This window comes from Strix aluco, chromosome 8, assembly GCF_031877795.1.
Source record: "Strix aluco isolate bStrAlu1 chromosome 8, bStrAlu1.hap1, whole genome shotgun sequence".
Classification (NCBI taxonomy): domain Eukaryota; kingdom Metazoa; phylum Chordata; class Aves; order Strigiformes; family Strigidae; genus Strix; species Strix aluco.
The window spans coordinates 2,197,457-2,224,951 of NC_133938.1; the positions used below are offsets into that span (position 1 = coordinate 2,197,457).

Below are 27,495 nucleotides of genomic sequence, written 5' to 3' on the forward strand. Positions count from 1 at the left end.
GCCACCGTAGCTGCGGCTCCTGCACAGCAGCACACTGTGGGCATTTCACAAACAAGGCAAAAATCCTCAAAGAAAAAAAAAAGACAAAAAAAAAGAAAACCCAACTGCCTCCCCCCACTCAGCTTCAAAACTAGTTAAATAACACAAACCAAGAATTACAGCAGGTCAACTTCAATTTATCTACATTAATTCCTCCACAAATGGAGACACTTTTGAGAGAAACTCTGTTGCTAATGACATCTTCTCTAAAATTACCTGTTCTTGCACAGGCTGTGTGCCTGGTTCCCAACATGCCATGTATGTCAGCACAGTGTGATGAGTTTGATGTCATGGTCTAAAATTAAAATCTCTTTTGCTTGTGACGATCATCAGTATTGGAGAAGACAGTATTAGAGAAGGTATTTCCTTATATCGAAGGACAACACCACTCATTCTCTGAACACCAAGGAATCAAAAATAAAAAAATAGCAAGAAGCAATTCCGGTGATCACAGATGGCCAATTCCAGCACCTGAATTTCTAAGGTTTAGGCAAATATTTTAAGTCAATCCAAGACGCCTTGGTTGTGTGGAACCCAACACCTGTCTAGGTTAGTTTGGACAGGGTAGCAGAGCACTGTTTGCAGGGATACACCGAGAAGCAGCCCAATTTCTGCCTGTCATCTCGGGGAAGGCCGGGCAGCCACCTGGTTAACATGCCGGCAGCGCCGCGAGCCCGGTGCTGGATGCGGCCCCACACAGCCCTTGCTGAGGCAGGCCCTTTTGCCTCGGCCAATGGGCCACAAAATTATTTTTTTTTTTTAAAAAAAAGGGATATTTTGATCTTCTTGGCCCTGAAGTATCTATTCTGCTACAAAAAAATAAATTCAAAAGTCTTCCTTTCCCTGCATCTTACTCCAGAAGGGATTAAAAAAATAAATAAATGAAGAGCAGCTTTACATACAGCCGAGACAAACGACACAGGTTAAAATTTCTTTAATGCCCAGGGGCTTTTCCCACACATGATCAGACGCACAGTCTCACAGTGCTCCCTGAAGTATCTTGTGCCTGGAGCCCATATTTCATTCTCATTTCCTTTTTTTATTCCAATAAGCCTCAACCCAACACCCCCCCCCCCCCCCCCCCCTCCCCCAGAGCCTGCATCTTCAAACCAGTGACACTACATGACAAAAATTACCTTAACTTCAAATATCCTTGTTTCCTACTGAAAAGATGCTCATCCATGTAAAACCACCTAATCCCACCTATCATCGACAGGCTTCACAGCCCCCGGTTCTGTGTGCAGATATCACTTAAATTCATCCTCTGTGCATCACATCAGGCTGAAAAAGTGGGTTTCCCAGCAGAGGGTAAAATAATGGTTTGAAGGACCAAAATGCCAAGCAACCCGCCCCAGCCTGGGCTCCCTCCTCACCGGCTGGAGGAACCGACAGCTCTGCCGGGGAACCTGGCGTTTGCATACCCCGAACTGCCTACACAGGGCTGGGGATGGAATTGCAAATAACCTGATGGACTTGATATTATATCACCATCCGCCAGCTCGCCGGCAGTGGGCAGGGTGCTTCAGTTTGGTTGGGATTAGGGGGAGGGGAGGATTTTATTTTTATTATTGTTATTATTATTTTTTTTTAAAAGGAAAGGGATTCACACACACAGGTCCAGTGCATCCTCCTTCCTCCCCTATTGCTTTTAAAACTCTAGCAATCCTGAAAGACATGCTCAGATCATCACCTACCTTCCATCATGGTGGCAGAATTGCATTCCTCAATTTCCAAGGAGCCTGAAAAAATACAGGAGAATACGATCCCAGTTACCAGATGCTTAATGTAAGCCCTTCAACCAAACGCCTCCGGTCCCCGGCTCACTTAGCTGCCAGAATTACAAGGAGGGGGAAAAAAAAAAAAAAAAAAGGAAAAAAAAAAAGGAGCTGAGGCTAACGGCAGGCCATGGATGCTGCTGTGCCTGTATCACCTCCAGGATCACCGGAGGATGCTGAGAGAAAGGGAGGACGAGCCGGGCTCGGCTTCGGCGCAGCCAGTCCCTCCCGCCCCACACCTCCTCACATGCGCGCTCGCTCCCGACACACCCCCCCGGGAACACACCAACCTATTTCCCATATTTTCCCCCACCACCACACACACACTTTCACCACCAAAAGCATAACCCCTCTTCGTACCTCGTGACGCACTTCCCCTCCCTCTAATCCTATTGCAGCGGCTGGAGGAGCCAGATTAATTACCAGGCGCTGTCAGATTAGGAGCGTGTGGGGAGACCGGCTGGGAAAAGGGGGGGAAAACAATAAATCAATCCAGCCTGGATGAGGCAGCGGGTGCGAGCTTCGGCACGCTCGGCGAGCAGAAGGGCTGCGAGCTCGGGTGCACATCCGCGAGCGCTGGGCCTCCTCGCCTCTCCTGCAGCCATTCAAGAGAGAAATCCATCGGGCTGACGTCACAGCGCCAGCAATTAGCCCCGAAAGGATGATGCGGGAGAAATTTCTCCCCGACTGCCTTCCGAGAGCGCCCGGGAATTCATTTCGCCTGAAGAGCGGCCGAAGCATCGCCAAAGTGGGGAACAAAAGAGGCTGGGGAGGGAGTGGGGGGGCTGCAAGAGCTGACCCATCCCTGCAGCTGATGCCACCGCTGCCCTACGAGGTGCCACCCCAGCTTGTCCCAAACTGCCACATCCTCCTTCATTTCTCTCTGCCAGCTCCCCCCCGGCGCAGAGCCTGACCACAGCCAGCCCCCCACGACGGGGTGTGCGACCCTCGTCGGCTTCAAAACCATTTCTGAGAGCTGCTACAAGCTGGGGGGGGAGTTTGGCTGGAGGTGACAGGCAATGCCAACGTGGGAGTTACACGGGACACTGCTAGGATTACACCAGTAAAAGGACAAGATGCAAATTTGTTTCTGGCAAAATTGGCTTTAACCAGCTCCAACAGATCAGTTATTTTTTTTCTGGCAGGAAAGATGCTTTAAAACCTCTTACACTTGCTCTGAAGCAGTCCCCATGCACAGCTGCAGGAAGAGGAGCCCCATCCCTGGGGTGGCTCATCTAAAACAGCACCCACCTCTGCAAGGGACAGCCCCGAGGGCACCCAGGCTGGGGGCACACGTGGGGCTGTCCCCAAGGCCACCACTGCAGCCCGACACCCACCAAAAACGGGGGTTATGACCACCAGCACCAACCTGCATGTGCAGAGGAGCTGCCTCCCCCCCTCTGCTCCCCACCGGGCACAACGGCAGCGTTTTAAGCACAACCAGCCCGTTTTGGCACTTGCAGATGCAGCTTTTCAGCATGACCTTGGATCTGTGATGGAAATTTAACTTCTACCTCTCACCCCACATCACATCTTTAGGATGGTCCCAGTCAGCCACACGCATTTCTCAGGACTTCACCCTGCTCACAAGCAGGGAGAGGAATACCTGCAGCATTTATCCCATTAAAAAAAGAAATAAATTTTTCCCTCCCCATTAAAAAAATAAAAATCCCATTTTTCACTTTAAAAAAAATCCAAATGCCAAGTACCTCCAAGGGTTTGGATACACCAGAGGGGAAAGGAGCTTCAATGCCACAACAGAGTCTTTACATCGATTGTCCCCAGTGCCAAAGCGTCCCCAGCCCCAGCCCTCGCCCATCCCAGCAGCAAGAAACACCACCACACACCCAGGATTATTTAACAGATGGTTTGTTTAATCCTCACAAAGAGCTTCTGCGACCTGCCTTGGCTGCCTGTGCTTTCAGCACGGGCAGCAGGGTCGCAGGGAAGGGTGCCCAGCGCCTTTGGGAAATCTGTTTGTAATCCCAGGGCGAGCGCAACATGCCCAACATTCCTCCACTGCCCCCCCAGACCAGGCCCGAAACCCCCTGAGGAACCAGGCTGGCACATATAGCAGGATGCCCAGGTGATGGGTACACACCTGCTGTGTCCAAATTCCTCCTGGACACACCAGAATTTCTCTGAAATTCAGAAAGCTGTTGCACATCAGGGCATAGCGTTGCAGGAGCCATCCCCCATCCCAGTAACTCTGCTTCCAGCCGGGACAGACCCAGCAGCCCACCTCCTTAAACAAGTGACAAGAGCTGTAACCTCCCCTGCAAACCCCCTCCCAAGCTGGGCGATGGGTAAAATAACTTATCTTCACCAAATTCCTCCATTTTAGTGCTGAGTTATGGCAGCCTCTGCATTGCACTGGCTCGTACAGCATTAGCACAGGCGGGAAACTCGTGTGCGGCTCCAGCTTTGGTTGGTTCTGCGGGATGCCTCAACCTTGTGAAATAATTCCTGCCATGTGGCAAGACCGAAACTCACCTTCCTGAGGGCAAAGTTAACCCCACACTAACGACACCACCAACCTGCTCTCTGCACCGGCTCTTCCCAAAGGCGGGAGGCACAGAGAGAGCCGGGTCGTTGCTGGAGCACACGGAGAGGGCAAGCCCTTTGCATTTCAAGGTAAAATTGGTATTTACGGATTTCCAACCCATTTCCAACCACGCTAAGTCCACACATGGCCATCCCTCAGCAAAAACGCTGGAAATCTCAGGCAGTTCCTGAAGGATACGCTTTAGGAGGCTGCAAGTAAACATCAACAGACAAAGTCAACTGCCTTAAAAAAAAAAAAAAAAAAAGAAGAGGCAGAAAGTGAGTCACCAGAGTGCATTACTCATATCCGAGCAGAGTCATGCTTTAGGTACATGTGACAGGCACCGCGGGAGTGGAGGAGCCCAGCTCGTCCCCCGGCCGGCCGGGGACACGGTGCCCCTGGGGCGGGCGAGGAGCGCGGGGTGCAGCACAGAGGGGGATTTGCTAAATAAAGCCCAAATCCACCAGCATCATCCCCGCATGGGATCTGGCCCTGGCAAATCCCCCCCGCATTAACGGCTGTAATGGGCAGCCAGTGGATTGTTTACATCTCCCCATACGTGGCTCCACAACCCTTTCACTAAACCCTAATTAAACCTTCACTAAAAATAAACTCATCCTTTATCTGCTCCTGGTGAAAACACAGCAGAGAGGGCCAGACCCCTCGGCAGCCGCGTTACCAAGAGCTCCCATCACCTCACAGCGCTGGGGATTTCTCCCCATCACCTGCAAAATACACTTTCCAAAGTTCAACCCTTTGCCTCTTCCTCTATAAAATTAGTTTCTTCCATGCAGGGCACTAGAGGTCGACGGGAGTTCGCTGGAGATCCTGGGATGCAGGACCCTCCCTGCAAACGTGGATGTTTGTGCTTTGCTGTAGGACAGCTAAAGACAAACCCAACCCCTCGCACAGGCTGCCATTTGGGCTCTGATTAAGCGACGTATTTACAAAATTCCTTGTTCAAAAGGCTTCTCCCTACCTGCACATCATGGAGAGCTCATTGCCACCACCCCGGGTGGGAGCACCAAGGCCCGCGGGCTGCCCGGAGGAGAGGAGTAGCATCCACCCACATCCCTAGGCATGGGGCCCCTTTTCAGGACACAGCTGCTCCTCGCTCCACAATAAAGCCTGTTACCTTCTGCTCTATTAGTTTTTTTGCTCTATTCATCCCCGGTTTTCCCACGCACAAAGAGCCACTGAGTCCTTTCCGTCTCAGTGAGTTGCTCCAAGGAGAGACACGAGGGATGCAGGAGCGAGCCCGTGGGACACACGCTTAGATAGGGAGGGAAGCTGGATGGGGTGCCAGAGAAGAGCAGAACTTTAATGTGGAAGAAGCTCATCAGGGAAGTGACAGGGCACAGCACAGGCACACGCTGCATCCCCAGCCCCTCTCCTACCTCTTGCCTTTCCCCAATACCTGCTCCCACAGGCACACAGGGAAACAGCCCTGGGGGGCACACAAACCTGCCTGGGCCCCCCCTGCAAAATGCTCTGCACCCTGCCAAGCACCCCCCCAGGACCCCAAACCATCCTCAGGAAGCAACCCCCCCTAATCACGACCACGGCACAAGTTACAACAGGGTTGGAAACGGGCAGCAATTCCCCTAAAACCAAACACTCATGGGACCGACCGCCTCCATCACCAGGCACGAGCAGGACACGGGCCACGGAGGGCGCCAGGCATCCCCATGCCAGAACCAGCAGCCCTGCTCAGTGCCCCCCAAAACTCACATTTTGCCGAGCAGGGACCCTCCACCGAGCGGCAGCTGGGTGCCCCTGCGGCACGGGGGTGTTGGCACAACCTCCACGCTCAAGGAGCAATTTAACGCTGCTGGAGCCAACTCGACCTTACTTAATAGCTATCATGTAAGCAGAGGTAATTAGGCTACGCCCTGGGGTGTAAAGGCGGGATGGGAGCCCCATGCATGCCCCGTGAGCTACTCCTGCCAGCACGGCTGGGATTCCTGTTCCATATCACTCCAAATCACATTGCAAAGAGGCACCGTGCTCAAAAACGTCTATTTACCAACACCACTGGTGGAGCAGCCATCAAAACCCACCTCTGCCCAGCCGGGAGGGACACCTCCTGCACGTACCACCCCAAAACCCACCTTCCTCTGCTCCCTCTTCCTCCCAGCGACCTCCTCTGCATCAGAAGCTCCTCCCAGCCCCCACCCACACCCCTGCTAAATCAGGGGCTAATCAGGTTAATCACCTGCCCCAGCACCACGCCCAGAGGGGGACAGGGCACAGCTGAGGGTTGCCCCCAGCCCTGCCATCAACCACTCAACTGTTCAGAAAAGAGTTGGCAGACCATTGTTAATGGGTTTGCTTTTTTTTTCTGGTAGAAAGAAGGCATTCAGGAACATGGAAAAAGTCCTCGTGCACCCCACAGGCCTGGGGTTTTGCAGCCCCACTCCACACCACACGTCCTAGATATTATTAAGCCCATTTTGGATTTGATGGCTTTGAGGGCTTCAGCCTCGAAGCAGGCGTCTGCTCTGAAATGTAAAATAAACTCTACAGGAACAGTGTCAGCTGTGGGTATTTCAATGAAACCTCATGCGTTTGGACACTGTTCCCTCGTTAGCCATGAGAACAACTAAAAGCAGGCTCTGAGCTCTGTTCCCCTCTTCCCCATAGTTTAAGCATCAGCTTAATTAGAGTATCAATTAGCAAGGGGGGGGGGGGAAACCAAAGAATAAGATCAGGTTTACCTATGAGTCTATGGTTTCTGCTCCAGCTGTGGTTTGGGGGGGGCTTCTCCCTACGGTGCTGAGGGGAGCGGGTGAGCACAGCCCGGGGTACCCACATGCTGCCACGCTGCCTGCAATGGGAAGCCCCAGTGGAAAATAAACTGGGAATTTTTGCACTGGTCCAAATCCAACAATATATCAGACATGGGGTTTTTTCCCCCTAGGCCTGATGGCTTATTCACTTCAAAGAGTTTAAAAAACCCAACGGCCTTGACCACGCGGGAGCAAACACCAGCGCAACCTGCATGGGTCTGGCAGAGCCCAGGGCAGGCAGGAGCCCCAGTTGCTGCATGGCTGTGAAGGAGGATATGGAAAAAAAAATGGTATTTTAATGTTGACAATATTCTTACCACTGTTCTGCTGCAAAACCCTCCTACATCTGCTCCCCCAGCCCCAAGAGCGCGCTTTGGTGCTGCTGCAAGGGTCTGCCTGTATTTTGCTGCAGAGAGCTAGATTTGCTGTATTTTGCTGTTGCTTGGGCATCGGGGTGCTCGTATGGGTGATCACCCTGGCTGCTGTGTAGGAACAGCACCCACCCTGCCTGAGAACCCCAAGGCAGAGGGTGCTGTTAACAAACACCCCGGGCAAGCAGGAGGGGAAGCGTTTGCCCCTGTTGGTTTCCAAAACCCCAAGAAGATGCTCTCTGACCCCCTGCAAAGGGCATGGTCCTTTTGGGTGTCTCCTTCACCCCTCGAGGGTGTTTCCAGGCATCTGCCGCGGGCTGGGTGGGAGCACGCTTTGCGGGGAGGTGATGGTCAGCCTAGTTCAAGGCACACGGAAGCCAAACACTCAGCCTTGTTGCCGCTGCGGTGTAACCACAAGGCTCGTGACTCCCCACTTCTGGTGTGGTGGCCGTGTCATGTTCGGGCATGTGCCTGTAAATGCCCTTCACATGACTGCACCCTCCAGACGCCAGCAACATGGCCCACGTTGCCACAGAAGATACATTTATCCATCCCTTGTGAAAAAATGATTTTTTTTCTGCAAGATCCATATTGTAAGACTCGATAAAAACATGCGTGGAACCTGAAGGCAGTGTGGGTCAGACGGGAGGAGCAGGAGGTGGGGGACAAAGAAGTCAGGTCGTGATGGGTCCCACGGGTCAGTTTGGATCCCACCAGCTGCACTTGGACATCAGCTCAGCGAATGCGAAGCTGTGAGCCGCTACGGAGTAAGAGGGAGTGAGGCTGGAGCACGTCGGAGCAGGGAGAGGGCAGGAGGGTCGTGCTGGGAAACATCTGGGCAACGTGGCAGAAAAGGCAGCCAGATCCCCAAAGGTGAGGACCCCAAAGTGGGCCTGGAGGCCCTGCCTCCAGCTGGGTGGGGATCCAGCTGTGCAGGGATCCAGCTGTGCAGACAGACGGATGTGCAGATGCATGGCTGTGCGGGCATCCAGATGTGCGGGGACCCAGATGTGCATGGCTCCAGCTGTCCAGAGCTGCAGCTGGACTCGTCTCCAGCTGTTTGGGGCCCCGCCATGTGCCGCTCCAGCTGCCTGGGTGTCCAGCTGTGCGTGGCTCCAGCTGTGCGTGGCTCCAGCTGTGCTGGACCCCGACGGTGCGTGTCCCAGCTGTGTCCCCCGCTGGGGACATCCTCGCTGTGCACATCCCGGCCGTGCAGTGTCCTGCAGTGCCGCGCTGCGCTCTGCAGTGGTCCGGGGCCTCGGCAGATGGAGCTGTACAGCTGTACAGGCAGCCGTGGGCAGGATGGGAGTTGTACAGCTGTGCAGGCAGCTGTGTGCAGGCAGGATGGGAGCTGTACAGGCATCCGTGGGGAGGATGGGAGCTGTACAGCTGTGCAGGCAGCCATGGGCAGGCAGGATGGGGGCTGTGCAGGCAGCTGTGGGCAGGATGAGAGCTGTACAGCTGTGCAGGCAGCTGTGTGCAGGCAGGATGGGGGCTGTACAGGCAGCCATGGGCAGGATGGGAGCTGTACAGCTGTGCAGGCAGCCGTGTGCAGGCAGGATGGGGCGGGCAGCGGGCACTGGAGCGGGCTGAGCCCTGCGCCAGGGGGACCCATGCTCCCTGGGGATGCTCCCTGTCCCTGTCCCTGTCACAGACTGAAATCTGTCCGTGGCATGGCAGTGACCCCCTGAAATGCCGCACGGTACACCCTGAACTGCAGCATCCTGCACCCCAACACGGGCCATGCTGCGCCCCAAACCAAGCGGGGTGCACCCCAAAGCAGGATGTGGCCCCCCGGCCAGAGCAGGGCCCCTTGCAGGGCCCATCCTGGGCAGCGCGGCGGGAGGGTGGCGAAGGCAAAGGAAGAAGTGAAACAAACTACTTCATGTCCCCGAAATCCTCTGCTCGGCCCCGTCTGAAGCTGCTTCAAACACCAATAACAGGGGCTGGGATGGTCCCGGGGTTGGGGAACCCTTGGAGTTGGGGAGCCCTTGGGGACAGGGAGACCTTGGGGACAGGGAGATCTTGAGGCTGAGCTCCTTGTGTCACCCCAAAAGGGATGTTTGGGAGAGCTAAAACACCTGAACGCATCTTAAATCGCATCAGCTGGGCCACAACCTGCCCTGTCCTTCCCAGCCAGCACTGGGACCCAGCCGGCGTCCCCATTGCCAGACTGGGAGGACTGGGAGACCCACCTCCCCTTCACACAGAGGCTACCAGTGCTGTGAGCCCTCGGGCTCCGTTCCAGCACCACAGACATGATAAAATCTGAGCTTTGTGCGCCAGCCCCCAGCTCCTTCCTGTTTTTGACTACGAAACTGTCAGCACTTCGAATTTTCTTTTTTTTTTTTTTTTTCATCTGTAGGGCTTTTAGGTGAACTTTAAACCAGTGGCGCCTAAACCTCCTCAGCTAGGAAACCGCTTCCAGCACTCTGCAAATCTTTAATGGTTGGATTATAACCTGGGCAACACTCCGTCCTGCTGGCTGGCACAGTGCTGCGGATCACGGAGTGCTCGGGGACACGGGGGCATCCCCCCGCGAACGTGATGGACATGAAACCAACCTCGGCGGGGCCGAAATGCGAGCAGAAGCATTCAGCTCCCAGGCACCCAGCACCTGTTGCCGTAAAAACACATTTCTAAAGGTGATTTTGCTTCTTATGCAGAGGTGATTGCTGTGGCTTCAGCACCCCTGTCCCCAGCCAGGCCCCCAGTGAGGGCACAGGACACCCACAAATGCCGGTCTGATGGCTTGGCACAAAGCTGCCGCTGCATGTCATTATTCAGAAAGAAATCCACATTTTCTTCAGAGAAACCCAAGATTTCTTCAACATTTTTTGCTCGGGCCGCAGCAGGGACCAGCACCGGCTTGCAGCACGTGCCCACGCTCACCCCAAATTCCTACAGACTTGGGGGGGGGGGTGGTGAAAACAACACGGAAAACCAGCCCCACACCCCGGAGAGCAGGCGCAGCGCCTGTGCGCCATGGGAAAAAATGACAGGGCTGCTTTATGATTTTATTTCTTTGCATCGTGGTTTCTATTAACAACGCCGACCTCCAGGTCAGAAGTTTCCTGGCAGCACTGGGGGCTCTGCAGGACCCTTGTCCCCACGCCCCAGGCAGTTCTGGCACAGAGTGAACTGTGGCTCATCCCCGGGATTGATTTTTTTCAGGAAATCTCCCCTGAACCCCCCTTAAACCCCTCCGAAACCCTCAGCAGGAAACTGTCCTCGGCAGCTGCTGAAGCAGAGGCTGTTGGTTGCACCCATCATTAATGCTGGCAGCAAGGAGGGGACAGTGTGTGCTCCCCCTCGTCCCGCGGCGCTGAGGTGGGAGGTCCTGAGCCCGTCCAATTGGGCTGGGGTCCTGTGCACCCCCCAGCCCCTCCTGGACACCCCCTCACACCTGGGCTACACTTCCATTCCCCGGTTGCACGTTGCAGTTGCTGCGCACCGCGGTTGCAGACCTGGGAGCCCAGAAAAGCCTTATTGCTGCACCCTGATTTCCTGCAGGTTTTATTTTTCATCCTGTTCTCCCCCAATATGCAAGCAGTGGTGGGTCCCAGCCCCCTTGGGTGCAGCCAGGACCTGCCGGGGAGGGTCTCTGGAGGCAGCACGTGGGGTGACCACCGTGGAGGGGGAGCGGGGACCCCTCAGCACTGTCCACTGGGGCCAACAACTATGTGGCTGCCTCCTCCACGCCGACGTGCTGCAGGAAACCACACAAAACCCACGGGGGGTCAGGGCTGGCGGGAATTTTGGACGTGAGGATGGTAAAACAGAGCCAAGAAGCATCCTCATCCCCCGAGGAGAGGAAAAGCCAACCAGCAAGCCACCCTGCACCTGAACTGGGCTTCCCCACCCCAAAAATGGAAGGAAAACTGAAGGGTTTAGGGTTAGTTTTGCAACGTAGCTGCCCTCAGAGCATTTCCTCTGCTGCTGCTGAGAAGGAGAAGTGAAAGGAGGTTGTTATTTCAGCGCCAGAGCAACACCACCGTGTTTGCATGGACTCGCGCTGAAGCCGCTGCCTGGCAGAACTAGGTCACTGGAAGGGAAAGAAATAAAGCAAATGAAGAGAAAGAAATAGAGAGAATGAAGGGAAAGAAATAAACTGAGTGAAGGCAAAGAAATAAAGTGAGTAAGGGCTGGCAGAGGGGAGGGGGCCACGGCAGAGCACCCCGTGGTCGTGTAGGCCCTGCACCTGGGCTCACCACCTCCCTCCCACCGCACCCGCTGGTGTTGGGTTGGTGGTTCACCTGCGACTTCAGCTTTTTGCCATCTGTCCTCGTTGGCCACTTTCCCCACCCAGAACTGCAAATGTTTTTCCAGCCCGAGAACCCGTTTCCCACCTCTGTGCATCCCCAGGAGCCACGGGCACGGTAAACCCACGTAAATGACACACGGGGGCTCCCCCCCCGCCCGGCATCGCGGGTGGCCCGGGGTCCCCACCATCCCCACATCCCCCCACCGCCTGCCAGCAGGATGTTTTTTTTACTGGAAAAATCGGTTGTTTTGGGTCAGGCCGGGACATGAAAGCATCCCGCGAGCCAGTGCCGCCCCGGGCGAAGGCTGTGCTGCCGGCCGCGGCCATCGCCTTCCTGTCTGCATCGCCTTCCTGTCGCCGCTGCCACCCGCACCGGCACCGCTCCGCCGCCGCTCAGGAAGGCAAAACCCTTCTCTTCCCGTTCGTAAGACTGGGTTTTGGCCGTGGGAGGGTTCAGATTTACTGTGCCCCCTCCCCGTGCCAGCCGGGTCCCGGCCCAGCGCAGCCGCCTCTTGCCTGTGGTTGAGATGCTGCCCACGCCGAGCTGGTAAAAAAAGCAGCACGAAGAGCCGCAGGCAGGGTCATGCTTTCATTTATTCACTTCATATAAAAATCTCTTAAGAATGCATCTGAACACAATATATAATACTATAACATACATTGTGTGAAACTTTTGGAAACAATAAAATAACCACCTGGAACAATGCAGTGTTCAACAGACATACAAACCCATTGATCATGCACAACTGTGCTATTTTCATTAACTAGTTAGTCACAAGTTGGACCAAAAGCTTGAAACATATTTTACAAACTGAGATTGACACCGCTCACGATGCCGGACAAGCTTTGTCAGAAGAAGTTTCACAGCACAATTATTACATCAGTTCACATTTTTGTCATAGAAATTCACATTGGGTTGTTCAGAAATTGGAACGTGACATTTAAAAGCCGGCCCGTTTGCGGGGGTTTCTTTTTTTGGTTCCCCCCTCCCTCCCCCCCATCTCCCCTCTAGGTTTTCAGCACTTCCAACCGCTCGCCTGCTGCCCTGGGGGTCTGGTGTCCCCCCCCACCCTGGGTCGCCGGGAAGATGAAACCCCCCCTACGGGCGGCTGCCACCTGAATGCCCTTCCTGGGTTGCGTCTGTCTCTTCAGCTATGTTCAGGTTCTTGTATTTTATGCAATACAAAAGGTTACAAGAAAAAAAGGCAACTCTTATTCCGAGTTTTCTACACAATTAACATCGCCGCCCACAGGCAATGTTAATTCATATAAATTAATAACTTACAAAACATTACAGTATATACATTACGTAATAAATACACTGTTATAAACAGTAATGGAGGTGTTAGAGCTCAAGGCAGTGCAGGAGGAGGACGGTGGACCTAAACCTAGGAAACGTGAACGGTAGGCGAGAGGAACACAAATATCCGAGCGTGCAAATTCCACTGAGCCAAGGAGCTGCCGAGGGGGAACGCGCGTCACACGCTGCCTTATCACGCTTACTTATATAGGTACTGCGCTGTGCCATGGAAACAAACTACCCTCTATCCTGCGCACGACAAAAACAAAACCCCGTGGAGGAAAAAATACTGTTATTCCTAGCAAGCGAACAGAGATGGTGCACGACGGCATGAAGTGACTTTAAATGGGTCGCCTGGGGTATTAAGAAGACGATTAAAGGTGCAGTAATGCAAAACAGAGGGTTTCTCCCTTCTACTTAGTCTGTAAAAGTGATTTAACTGCAATAAAGTGACAGGTATTGCCCATGAAAAAAAGGAAGACTGCTTCTTGTAACAGGAAGAATCAAAAAAGTATCCGTCAATTTGGAAACACTTTGTGTCACTTTTTATACTAAACTCCGTGTATTTAATTAAGAGACTCTTGAAAAGACATGAAAGTGTTTACAAAGAAGGCACACAGGTCTGCAGACAGGTGGTCAGGTGGACAGGTTTTATATGGAGAGTTATTAATCAGTAGTTTCTATCAGTCTAACTGGTATAAATTCCAAAACTAACAGTATAAAATCTCTCAGTTGTGTGTCATTTACTCTTCAGTCCGGACCCAAGCCAGCTCCAGGACAACGTGATGCTCTTAGCTGACAAGGCTTAAACCACAACGCAAATCACCTGTTAATTTCCTGAGCAATCATTCACTACACGATCTTTAACCCTGACTCCAATCTCAAGTAGCTGGGAAGATCTTTCAGCCAATGTTAGACACAGGCCTCAGACCCAGGCTGCAGGCTAGTCCGTGAGACTGCTTGCATGCTCATCAAGTGTTTAAAATCCACTCACACAGGTACAGGACATTATGTGTCGACAGGAGACGTGTCTTCTGTCACAATTTCTATGTTCGCCTCCCTCTGTGAATCCTCTTCCCCTGGGTCGGCCACGCAGAGTGTCTTTGTATTGCTGAAGTAGCCGATGCTCTCGCCGTCCTTCTCCGGCCCATCTGAATCCTCCTCCTCCAGCGTCAGTTCAAACTGGAACTTCTCCATCAGGCTCTGACAGTCCCTGCCCCGCTCCTCCAGCGGAGGAGATGGGCTCTGAGGTATCATGCTCTGGTACCAGTTCCTGTTGTCCTCCAGCGTGTCCAGGATGTCCTGGGCATCGGGCTGCACCAGGTCAGCCCACGTCTCCCAGAGCGGGTGGACAATGTAGTCGATGAATCCCACCTGAGAAACACAGGAACAAGCACTCTTAGGGGAAGGGAATGGCTAGAAGCTAAGACAGCAGATAAAAAGTTCAAATGCTGTTAATTCATCATTTTTACAAGTAAAACACCCACCCCAGAGCAAGTCCCCGAACCAGCACAAATTGCAGACATAATCATCTGATACCCGAAGCTGCACCTACAACGCTGGGATAGGTTGATGTGCAGAATCAAACCCTGGATTAAAGTTTTAACTAAAAGCAGGAGCCACCAGGCAACGCAGCAACAGAGCTGCAGGCGTGATTTTAAATATCCCTTCCTGACCAGCAGATCAACCCCATCCCTGCAGAACTGGGGGCAAAACCACCACTTTGAAGACAAAACGTCCCACTGAGGGATGCCTCTCACCAGCTGTTGGTGCAGAGAGGCATTTTAGATGATGGTTTCCTCCAGCCCAAGCAGGGAGGAGGTTTGCTGTCTCTTCGGATTCCCCAGTGACTGAGGACACGGCCGATGCATCAACGGTAACACCGCTGTTACCCCAGGGTGGGCATGGGGCTGGTGGCTGTGAAAACACCAGTGCTCCCAGCCCTCCCAGCGCCGAATGTCACTGCTTTATGGACTGAAGTTTGACCTTTAGGCCTGTTTTACGACGGCGTGTAGCTTGTACCTATTTTGAACTGTTTCACGGCCCTACACCTTCAAATATTTCAGCATTTCTACTCTGCTGAAGCAGCCACTGTGTTTCTCGGTGGGGCTGGCCCTTGTAGAGCTTTTGTTTTGTTTCAGAAAGAGCGCAGAAAGGTTGTTGGCTCATCCCAAGAAGAGCTCCTCCCGCACGAAGGCTCCTATGGAGTGACGTGCCAGTGGTGGAAACCGCGCGGGTTGTGGCCGAGTCCGTCAGCCCTTCCGCTGCTCGGCGCGTAAGCTCCGAGCGAAATCAATTTTTCAATTGTCTGACTAAGAGGACGTACGTCCAGGATGGAGAAAACTGAATGGCCATAAAGAGGATTGAAATTCTTCCGTCTTGGCAGAATGTGTCACTTCTCTCCTCGCTCCGCTGGACAACATTTCTGTGCAGCAGGAAAATGGCTCTCAGAGGGGCCAGACTCAACGCGCAGATGTTTGCTTTGGAAATCACACATGCCTCCTTCAGACACAACAGGATGTCAATAGAACCATTAACATTCAATTGTAACATACTGTTGAGGCAGCTTAAACAAAAAGGTGATGAAAATTTCCTGCAGCACATGTTCCGGAGCACTTTTAAAGTGAAAAAAAAAAAAAATTCTGTATGGTTAGCTAACGGCTCCGCCGCCACCCCAAAACACTCCAGGGCTGTACAGCACCCATGGCTGGAGATCAGTCACCTCCTAGTCAGGTCATTGTTTCTTTAAACACCCCAAATCATGGAATTGCTGGCCAGATGGCTGAGCACTGATCTTAAAATCTTTTGATGTAAAGAGGTAACATCTAGAGCTTTGAAATACTTGCATATCTTTTCCAAGCAATTCCTTGCTTCACTCCAGAACGGACATGCCACCTCCCTCTCTCGTTTGCCACTGGTTGGGATTTCAATGGTAGCCATTTTGTGCAATTCCTGTTCTTTCTACATAGCAAAAATGCCATTTTGAAACCCCCGTGAAGTGTGTATGTGAAACAAAAAATTGGGAGCTCACATGTGGAGCACATGGGCATTTTCTGGCCAAGCCCGGCCAAAGGATTCATTTCTTGTTAGGTTAACAAATAAGACAGATTTTTCCAACAAAATCACCATGCGGTTGAGTGAATAATTTTGAAACCACTTGGCTTAGCCCAAGAGAACATTTGGAAATAATTATCATCAATTTTGTTACTTATTCAAGCTGAAAAACCTCGATGATGACTTGCTCGAGTCATTTAAAAACAACAACCAAGACACCATTATATAAAGATTGGAATATGTTTAGGCAAACATAAATTACTGGCTTCATTACAGACTAACCGGGTGAAATTTTATGGCCTGTGCTACACAGGTCAGAACAAAATCTGACCTTGAAACCGTTTAATCTATGAATCAGAACTCGCCATGAGCCAGTTAATCTCAAAAAAAAGGACATATCCAGCTCCTTTTAAGGTCTGTATTGACATAAATAACTATTTCTTTGACTTCACCCAGCACACTGCAGCTCCATCAGACCTCTAACTTAACTGGCCAGATCCCGCATCGCAAAACTGTTCTGCCCAGGGCTGAATAACGACCAACATCCAGGCTCTTCCCGCGTCCTGAAGCGGATCCCAGCTGGGAGAAGCTCCTAACCCTGCAGTTCAATGGGGCTGGCGTTGCTATAAATGTGGGTACGATGTCAGTAGGTCTAGGAGGTGCTAATTAAGGAGGCTGGAGGGTGTGAAGGTAGGAGAGACCTGGCAGAAGGGAGATCAGAATTGCACTTTTCAAGCCCAGGGAACAAAAGGAAACCAACTCGCTCTGGAAATCGGGACAGAAAGTGGGCAAGATGAACTCAGATTTGGAAACGAGGGGACGCCAAGGGGTATATCAAGGAGCCTGAACAGCCTCGCCAGTCTATATGAGCTCCAGGCACAGCTGGATGTCAGGGTCAATCAGAACCAACCCTCTGAACAGCTGGCTGTTTGCCTAATTGTGCTCGAGAAAGCAGATGAATTTTGTCTCCGCTTTAAAAACACAAGTTCAAGCAGCACAAAAACGCAGCTCGGGGCCAATTACCTGTGATTTTTCCACTGATGCCGTGTGTTTGTCACACATTGGGCTGATTTCCATTCCTCTTTCTCGCTCTTTGTCTCCCTGCTGGAAGAACTCCTCCATGATCCTGTCCGTCCACTGCCGGTACAGCTCCAGAGACTTTGTGGGATTGCTCAAGTCCGCACAATGTACCATATTTCGGAGAACCTGCAATTACATTCATCAGAAAACTCATAAAATCAAATGGGGAAAAAAAGAGGACAGTTTCAAGCTGTATCTGCTTGCTTAATTCAGAACAAGATTCTTCGATTATGCAACAGACTATAAAAATATTAACATCGTAACGCCTCCATATGTGAGACTAGCTGCTACGGTCCGCTTCAGAAGTAGAACCTGCTCTAAGTTTTTCAGACATCTTGAGTTGTGGCAATGTTAATTACATCATACAGGTTTGTTTTTGAACGCAGGTGCTTCCCACCATTCAAAATTTATTTCCACGCTCTCAGATGGTTAAATGCTCCCAACTTTATTAAATGAGTAATATCCCTTCCACATACACAAAAAAATATGCCTGACTAACTGTGGCCGCAAGGATTTAAGACAGCAACAGAGTGACCTGTTTAAACATCAGCAGTCTTAAATAAAAAGGTAAGGAGAGCTTTCCCATGGGTCTGGTTCTTAAGAAGTTGGCCATCAAAGTGGAGAGAAGATCAGGATGTATCTTGTCCTACTAACTACAGAACCCTGTTCCAGGACTGCTTTGTCATTTCTGGGAATCAAGGATTAGATTGTACAGCACGAATTCCAGCTCAGTGTGAGGGTTGCTTTAGGTATGGGGTTACAACTCAAATTCTTGCAGTCTTGCTATTACTTTTTCAACAGGACAAGCAAATGGGAGAAAGCAGCAAGGAAATTCAGGAGCCCTCAAAAACTCAGCTTCATAGATTAAGTCCAGGAGAATGTGCATGTTTGCAGTTCTATGTCCAAGTGTTAAAAACATAATCCCCTTTACCTAAGAGGTATGGGACCACCTTGTACCTCTGTGGTGCAGAACAGAAGAAAACGACTGCTGAATATTTAGGCCAGTAGCTTCTATATCTGGCCCACTGAAAAGCCACACTAAAAACGGGAGCATGGTTTCTTCAATCCTGAACAAAACACACAAAATCCAGGAAACTTGGTGGACGTACCTGTATTCTGTCGGTGTAGTTGTCCAGAAGGAGGACTCCTGAACTGGTCACCTTCTTCGTTTCCACCATAGTCTTCAGATCAGCTAACAGACTCATATGCTTGGACATATCTGTCGCCAAGACCTTTAGAGAAGCGAAAAGGGGATTCTCAGTAGGGGCAGCCACACAAAGAAGCCAGTTTTTTGTTTAAGAAGAGGAGCAGCATGTGCATAGCTCGTACCATGTCGATCACCATCTTCCTGAGCGTCTGACGCTGTTTCTTGGTCAGGTTCTGGAAGATGTCACAGTGCTCCTCTTGAAGCAGTTTGAAACCCACAGCAAGATGGTGGTTCTCCAAGACGGATTCGTCGTTGTACATCAGGGCTAGTTCGGAATCTATCAAGAAAAGCACAAATATGTGACTCCAGCACGGGAAAGGTGTGATTTCAAACAGCAAACGCTTGTCCTGGGTACTGAAAAGTTTATCTGTATGCAATAAATCAGGGAAAGTGTTCTTTTTTTGCTTCATGCGTGCCAAGAGCGTGCGGTTTTCTAATCGGAGCACATATGTATATAATATAAACAGCCCTTTGCTTGCTTCTGATGAACAAAATAGTACTCGGTTGACTTAGTTACGGGCTTCAGAATCACTGACAACAGAAAGCGTTGAGTCCTGCAAGCACACTTTCCAAAAAAGAACAATACCCATATTTTGGAATCAAGATACATGCTTGGCCTGCTGCAGAACACAATATGATCCACAATATTTAGCTTTATCGTTGTCAATAGCAATAGAATTATCTCATATTAATGATAAAATTTGCACTCAGGACTGGAAGAATTATTATGTGTTAGCAAGTAGTGATATTCGCAAGATTCGAGGGCACTTTGCAAATTGTACTACAATAGCCCCCTTTGTTAGGAATTTCATTTTAATTACTGCTTTGTTTCCAAATGTCTAACTAGTTTACTGCACAATATTTTGAGAAAGCAATGCAGTCTGAAAGTCGTAATTTGTGACCTCAGTGTAATGGAAAATGCATTTTCATTAGTTTCCAAGTTTGCAGATGAAGTTGTTATTGTTTTTGAAACAAAACTCACTTGTATTAATAAGAAATTGATTGGAGACCCCAGGGTGATCCACATCATGAATTGCCGCTGCAAAAATTGCAGCAAGGATTTCCAAATCAGTGAAGACGGCCTAGGAAGTTAAAAAGGAATTTGTCAGAAAAGTCCTTACACTTTATCTCTCCACAGTTTGGGAGTCTGATTTAGAGAAACAAACTGTGCTTTTTAAATTAGTTTTCCGAGGACATTTACTCAGAAGAAAGGTCTACAAGCAGCACGTGCTCTTTAAGATGAAACAGAGATTACAGGCAAAGCTGCTGTGGCTATTTTTTAATGGTGATTTCCCTGGCAGCAAACCGAGCCCTCAGCAGAGCAGGCAGCACGCTGCTTTTTGCAAGTCTCAGTGCTGCTGGCAATTGACTCCGCTGAACGTTTTTCTCCTCCGTTCACCCAGGCAACGTGGCGCTTTTAAGCTTTTTAATCCCACCTTTAAACGCGACGGCTGCTGCCCGACGCGAAGCGCTTTAGCTCAAACCAGGGGACTCACATCCAGCGCGGGGGTAGAGAGCAGGACGTGCGTGGACTGGGCGACATCAGCGGCGTGGAGGCTGTTGTGGTAAGCCACGTCCGAATGGTAGTGGTCTTCCAGCGTCATCATGTACGTCACAAACGTGTCTGATGAGATCTTGAACGTTTTCAGGAGATCTCGCTCCTGTATGACAAACGGTACAAGCAGACGCACGTGTGTATCTCAAATAAGGATGTCGTACTGCAGAAGGCAGCAAAACAGGAAGCAGCCAGAAACTAAAATAGTGTTGTAAAAGAACAGCAGATTTGATCAGAAAATCACGAACCTGAAATATAGCGTACATAATGCAGGTGAGCGGCCTGTTGTGGGAATACCTTGCGACATTGAATATGTTGAGACCCCACTTATTCAGATCTTCCAGTTCCTTTTGAAAGGACAAAAAGAGAATGGTTACAGTGTTTTTTGAGACAACTCTGCATTTATCACTTGCACCACACCTTTTGCATTTTCCAAAAGTTTAGAAGGATGCAAATTCAATCTTCATTACGGTAATTACGTAAGTGCACAAACACGCAGACTTAATAAAGCACACAAACCCAGAGGAACCGAGAAGGGCTGATGCCAAAGCACTGGTACAAGGAGACGACATTTCTCTGTGTGGCAGGGGAATTATTTGTGATGTGTGTTTCCAGGGAGCAAGAAGAAATGCCCTGACAGTGACAAAGGCCCCACAGGCAGTTTGCTGGACATAGCGTTGTTATACGTTCCTGCGTTTGATAATTGCTTTCCTCAGCCTTCATGACATTTTTTTTAATTATTTTAGGGATATTTTCAAGGCATTTATGAACACAAATTGTGCTGTTAGGGCCTGGTACCATTAACGACGGCATTTGTAATGGCCACATCACTTCAGGGATACCAATTCCAGTTTTACAAGGCGGGGATCAGTCCAGCCAGCCAGCCCATCCCCAGCTTCCAGATAACACTGATTCTCCCAGAACTGCAAGAATCTGTCATACCTTGGCCAGATGGTCTTCCTTCTCTGTTTTCACACCAAATCGTGAAATGCTGGTGTTATTTAAGCTTGAACTATGCATTAATTTTTTCACTCCGCTGATCTGTGTCATGAGCTGCTGTTTTTTCTTCTTCTCTCTGTCTTTCTGGGTGGGAGAAGGAATCTCCACGTCATTCTGCTTGTCTGTAACAAATAAAGGTAAAATGAGTCAACACTGTCTGCAGTGCGAGCACCCATCACACCCCCCAAAATCAGCCCTCGGCTTTGCTGATTAAGTGGCTCTGCATACCAGTTCAAACCCAAGCATTCCTGCTGGGGGCCTTCTCTAATTTGGGGCCCAAACTGAACCAAAACCAAAGCAAAACAGTCACATAACCTCTGTTTGCCCTCTGCAAGACTGAACTTTCCCACTGAGCCCGGCCAGGACATGAGGCACCGGGCTGCTTTCATCGGCGCCATTTCCAAGCTGCATCGCCTGGGGACACAGCACATGGCCAGGAGCTGGCTCTCCACACCTGAAGGGCACCAGGTCCTGCTTATGGCTAGATCTCAATTCATTTTTATTATCTATTTTCAGGAAAATAAAGTATCTATTCAAACGACACGTTTTTCCTCAGTAAAGTACATAAACATACATTTTTCACATTCACTCTATTGATACTTATTAGGGCCAAACCCATCTCTATACCCCCTGCTCTTAGGACACCCACCCAGTAACAAATTGGTGTCACTGATTTATTAAAGGGTTGCCCTTTACAAGTATGTATAGAGTAACATACAGTGCACAGCCCCTATTTCTCCTGTCATGCTCAGAGATAGCAGCAATATTAGTGCACATTAAGCAGGCACCTAGGGGGGCACAAACCTGGCTGTGGAGATGTGCTTAATAAGTAAATCTACCCACATATGCTACTTACTGCCTTTACAACTGATTTATTTGCTGCATTAAAAAGGAGATACAGCGGCTCATTACTTTCATACTAACCGTTTTTTCCTGAACTTTTAGAAAAGGCTACTATAATCTCTTTGCACCTTTGTATCTCTGGGGACCTCTGGAGGGAGGAGGCATGTAGGCATTAGTTACTTTTGCCTTGGCTTAATTAAAAATCTCTGAAATAAGAACTACCAGTGTGTGTGTAACACTGCAATTAAGAAGGAAGCCATTATTCACAGCAACAGTCAAGCTGACATCAATGGGTGTTTCCCTCGTGTGTTTTTGCTGAACAACAGAAGGACTTTCCTCTATATGATCTCCTTAGCAATGACTAAGGCAGCATAAAACGGACATTCTTGAACAGAATCTCTAATGTGTTAAATCACGTCCCCACGGTGGCGGCAGCAGCAACACCCCTCGCCCCTTAGGAAAGGGCATGAAAGGCTGTCGTGATCTGCCCCGTTCACGTGATGTGGCCAATGACAGAACTGCTGTTTTTCATCTTTGTCCTTCATACGGATCTAAAGCTGGTGTCCTTGCTCTCGTTGACCAAGTGGTGACTGCAGGACTGGCCCCTCTGCAGAGGACATCGCCTCTTGGTGCCGTCCTCGGCTCATTTAATGAAGTCAAGAGACTGAATGAAGCCATGTCATCTGCTTTTAATATCTATAAGTTAGCCCCATCTAGCAAACACTGGTTGGAGATAAATCAATGTCCTATCCACATATTTCTTTTTTTTCATTTGTTCAACTTCCTCAGTTGTAGACTCCTGTTATTTTCTGCGTTTATTTAACTTTAAACCAAATTGGGGGGGAGGGGGGGAAGTAATTCATAAAAATGGAACAGCACGACTTCCTAAAAAGGCTTTTAAGATCCTTTTAAAAGCTTTACTCATTTCTTTTTAATAGGAGCAATCAAGCTGCAAGCTGGCCCAATCTGGAGAGCCTGCACCACCCGGCATTAGCGCAGCCCTAAGTGGTTTGAGTGGCCTCATACTGGCACAAAACGGCGAGGACGTCACCGCTACAGAGTACGCGAGAAGAAAAGCAGAGTAGGAATGAGCAAGACCATTGTCAAGACCTGCAAAGGGAAACGCAGTTACCTGACCCAGCTTGAGTACGGGCAATAATACAGCCCCATTAGCAGCGGCTTCAGCTAATTAGCCCCATGCTGAGGTACAGACTCCATGAACTTGAGTGTATGCGTGGTTTATTAGTTGTGTATTAGGTCCCCAGTATCGAGCCGCACTGGGTGTTTCTGCAGCAGCACATCCTGCTCCAGAGACATATGCCCACTGGCAAGAGCTGATGAACAACAAACTCCCCGAAAATGCCGTGGTGGTCACGCTCCGGCGCGCTGTGTACGCTCCAGGCTCTCCAGCTGAAGAAGCGGCCCGCTGGCTGGCAGCGAGGCAGCCGTGCTTCTATTCCCTGTATTAATTCATGTTCTAGATGTCATGATTAAGCCGAGCGATAAGACAGGGCCAATGGATTCCCACAAAGCAGCTACAGACTTACATGGATTATTAATGATGTGATGTGTCCTAAATGCACGCAGCAGTTCCAGCTGCGACTGGCTATTGAAATCACTTTAAAATCCCTTAATGGAAATAATTGTTTGTCATACAGTGACTGGGTTCTGGGCCATCTTTAACCGCAGGGCATGAGTCCCCCACGAGCTCCAGCATCCCACATACCCTCAGCATTTGAAGCTGTTGGACTCAGAGATATGTATATGAGGGCCCTGTGCTAAGCTTCGTTTCATCTGCAAATGGTCGTAAATTCTAAAGCTGCTTGAAAACACAGAAAATTCCATTTTTCATAACAAACACATTTGGTAAGCACAGAGGATTAATTCATGTCAGTAGTCCTACGAGCTCCAACAGAACTAATGAAATGCAAAATATCCTCTTTACTCTTTATTCTGACTTCCAGTGCAAAATGAGCAAATACACACCAAGTCATATATAAAATATCTGGGCTGAACCTACTTGTCTGAACCCTGTCTCTGATGGGGAAGATGCAGCTGCATGAGGCAGTAGTTGCAAAGATGAGACTATGCAGTCAGGCTTGTGTGACTTTGTCCTTTCCGTAAGGTCAACACAAAAATCAAATATTGCATAACGCAGCTACCAAGAGCTTAATTCAATCTGAACAGAAAAATCTTTTGATTTGCAGAGGGAATTCTTCTGTGGATAGACTTACTCAAACACTGCATTATTGTCCTCCCCATATCCATTTTGCAAGTGAAAAATCAAAACATTTAAATAATGCTCTGCCCCAAAGGAAAACCGGGCACAAGCACGGACTGGTGGGTATTAGGCTGCCATAAATCGTTATCTTTGAGTCACCCGAAAGCTTGGGATGCAACGCCTTACCCAGGAAAGTGTTGGAAATGTACTCGGACACCTGGTTGCCAGAGCGGCTCATCTCGGAGAGGTGTGTCAGCTCCCGGTTCAGCATCCTCTTGAACTGGGAGGGGAAGAGCACATAACACAAAGATGGCATTTTTCTCAATGCTTTTCCAAATTAACACAGCTTTCTCACAAGCAAGTCCACAAACAAGAGATTAAAAGCAAAATTCTGGAGATATTTGGAATGGAGTCAGCGACACATGGCTTCATTTAGATACTGTTCAGCATCGTCATGACTAGATATTTCTTTTCAGTACACTAAACTACAAAATTCATTTCCTCCAAAGATGCATACTAGTTTTTAACAAATGAGAAGATAACGTCTCAGGGAATCGCTCTGAAAGATCAAATTCTTGTATTGGTTTTAAATTCCACATCCTACAACCCTCTTTTGTTCTGAATTTTCTAAGTTTGCTCCATTTTGAATTATGCAAGTAAAAGACAATTGCATACGTTCAGAACAGAACAGAGGAGAAATATGCCATAAATCTGAAGATCTGCTTGGATCACTGCTGAAATGAAGGATTCAAGCATTTCTTCACCCAGATATACATGCTATGATCCTCCTAATTTTCTAATCACACATTTTCATTGCCGCATCGTTTTATCCCGCAACAGTAAATTCCCAAAGGGGAAAAAAATTTACATACATGTACGCCGCATGCACAGTACACACATATGTTCATCTCTTGCCATACAGTACACATAAATAACCATTTAAAAGGCATGTTTCCCTTACAGAGGCTTTAACCAAGCAATACAGCACAAAAAAACAGTCATTTATAATCCGTCAGGATTTAAACCCACCTTAATATAACCCCAAGATACAGATAACAAATAGTTTGCTTCAGGCATTTTGGAAAACTCCACACCAGCGTCCACAAATCCTCACGGAGAAATCACCGGTCAGACAGGAGAGCTCCTCGGGCACACGGACACCCCCCTTCCCCAGCCAATCAAAAAAATCAGCGTTCATCAAAGCCAGAGATCCCCCAAAGCCCAGCAGTTGCTAATCCCAGACAAAGCCAAGCTTGGCATAGCATCCTTGCAGCGGGCTGAACGGGGGTGTATTTGCTCGCAGGAGAGAATAATGAAATCAGGGATTGCACGAAGAAACGAGAACTAATCCAAATGCATTCAGGGGGATGGCTGGAAGCACTTATGAATTATGAATCGTCCTGGTTGCTTAGTTGGCTGAAGGGGGGTCCCCGCTCCACAGCAGCCTTGCTCAGCTGAACCATACGACAAAAAAATGATGCTGGTTTCTGAGGGGTTGCCAGCTTTAGTAACACAGCCATCTTTTTTAAAAGGAAGATTAAAATGGAGGAAGCTCTGTGCATATTTAAGTAAGTCAAAAGTAGGCAGAGGTCTCTTCTCCATTTCTGCTTTGTTTTAATCCTCTTCATTACAGAGACTGAGGATTTTCAAAGCCAGTATTCACATATGGATTTTTTAAAAGCATAAATTTTACACATTTTCAGTGTGATCATGGCTTTTTTCCCCTACATGGTAAAGGGCAAAATATAGCAATGTAGCAAAATGTACCTTTACAGACTGGAAATATTTTCCAGGGTAAAAAGTATAAACTAATAATAACCTTAAATCTGCAATGTCAGTCTGCAATTAATACATTTTTTCTTACAAGAATCCATTCACAATCCAAATTTCAAGATTTAGTCATTAATTTTTATTTCAAACAGACATGCAATCACTTTATTAGGAAGCTGTAGCTTTCCTTTTAGCACTGAATCAAAAGAAAAGCAGCTTGTACTGCCTGTGTGACAGATCACAGCAAGGAATCACCGCTGATGCGCAGCCCTCGCACCGCGTTAGGACGTCCTTGGCGATTGCTGGCTGCAATACACCGCACGACAGCGGCCAGGATTCCGAAAATAAAAGCGCAATCTTTGGTCTAGAAAAGATTTCCTTTCTGCAACTGCTTTTATGAAATGCTATCAGCCTCGCCTGGCATGACATGGTGCTGGGGGCCTTGCAGGACATGGGGTGGGGGCGGGCAGGAGAGGCAGAACCCACATAAAGCCCACAAATAGCCTGTGTAGAGCCCACGCAGAGCCCACGCAGAGCCCGCAGCTCCCAGCTTGCCCAGGCTGCCGGACCAGACCTGAGCACCACAAAAATCACGCCCCGCTGGCCAGGCACGGCTCCAGCCACGGCTCAGCACCATCCAGATGGGACTCCCGCTCAACCCTGCGGCTGCAAGAACCACAGAGAGCAAATCAAGTTGGGAACCCGCCTTCTTCCTTCCCTAAATTCATCATCATCAGAGGTGGAAAGCTGATGCCACCTCCCTTTTACCACGTGGCTACCTGCGGAGCCCAAAGACAGGGCGCGTCTGCTCAGACTCTGCCACCACCATCTCTGCTGCTTCTCCTGCAGCAACCTGCCTTGCCCTGCCAGGGAATATGTCACACAGCAAGGCCTCACTTTCTGGGTTACTCAACTAGTTTAAATACTGGTTTAATACTAAGGACGGCATCCCACCACGCTGGGTCATGGGCTTTGGCTCACAGGGTCTCCACGAAACGTCATGTCAACCAAGAGGGACAAAAGCCTTTTTGAAACTCCTAAGAGAAACCTTAGTGATGGAGGACGAGTGGCAGCAAGAATGAAAACGAAGAGAAAGCCCGTGGGAGGAGAGGAGAGCTCTGACCCTGTCATTCCTCCCGGTGACGTATTTTCGCCGATCACAAGCGCCCGCCGCCAACACGTGAGCCCTCCCACAGACTTACAGCGAAGCATGTGCTGAAACACCCCTCTGGATCGAGGCCTTTATCTTCACAAGGAAAACACCATAATCAGATGATCACACAAACAACTTCTAAGCAACGTTGAAATCAGTTGGGTTTTCTATACAATTGCCCCTTTCAGACAAATAATCCCAAGTGGTGGACAAACATCTGCAAAAAAATGCCTTTGCCTCACAATTGGCTTCATAAAGTACAAAGGGTAGCTGCTGCCTTTTCACAGAGGCACAAAGCAATTAAATGGCCTCCACAAGGTCACCCAGGCCATCTGCAGCAGAGATGAGGACAGATAAAAGACCTTGGGATTCTCATATCTGATCTTTAACCAGAAATCGGTCCCCTTCATCTCCTCCATCTCACTCACTTTTCCAGACTTTTAATCAGCAACCTTTTATGAACGCAGACAGCAGCACTACAGCACTGCTAAGAGGACTATAGGGGCCAAACCCAGCCGAGACACCCACGG

At 49.5% G+C, this 27,495-nt stretch overlaps 2 protein-coding genes across 8 annotated transcripts in view; both read right to left on the reverse strand.

Annotated features, from left to right (window-relative positions):
• Positions 1-2,116, reverse strand: part of SGIP1 (SH3GL interacting endocytic adaptor 1) — a 58,259-nt gene extending 56,143 nt beyond the window's left edge. The window contains exon 1 of the mRNA XM_074831795.1: positions 1,734-2,116. Within this exon, the coding sequence (XP_074687896.1) occupies positions 1,734-1,743 (10 nt within the window). The 5' untranslated portion in view covers positions 1,744-2,116. The remainder of the gene's footprint in view (positions 1-1,733) is intronic.
• Positions 2,117-12,359: 10,243 nt separating this feature from the next.
• Positions 12,360-27,495, reverse strand: part of PDE4B (phosphodiesterase 4B) — a 196,000-nt gene continuing 180,864 nt past the window's right edge. For 6 of the 7 annotated variants that reach the window (XM_074831796.1, XM_074831797.1, XM_074831799.1 and 3 more), the window contains 9 exons: positions 24,229-24,322; positions 20,922-21,100; positions 20,228-20,326; positions 19,921-20,085; positions 19,407-19,506; positions 18,547-18,701; positions 18,327-18,449; positions 17,161-17,343; positions 12,360-14,457 (listed from right to left, as the gene is read on the reverse strand). In XM_074831796.1, coding sequence (XP_074687897.1) covers positions 14,092-14,457; positions 17,161-17,343; positions 18,327-18,449; positions 18,547-18,701; positions 19,407-19,506; positions 19,921-20,085; positions 20,228-20,326; positions 20,922-21,100; positions 24,229-24,322 — 1,464 coding nt within the window. In that variant the 3' untranslated portion in view covers positions 12,360-14,091. Of the gene's footprint in view, positions 14,458-17,160; positions 17,344-18,326; positions 18,450-18,546; positions 18,702-19,406; positions 19,507-19,920; positions 20,086-20,227; positions 20,327-20,921; positions 21,101-24,228; positions 24,323-25,071; positions 25,323-27,495 lie in introns of those variants that run through there. The other variant, XM_074831803.1, reaches the window with a different exon arrangement.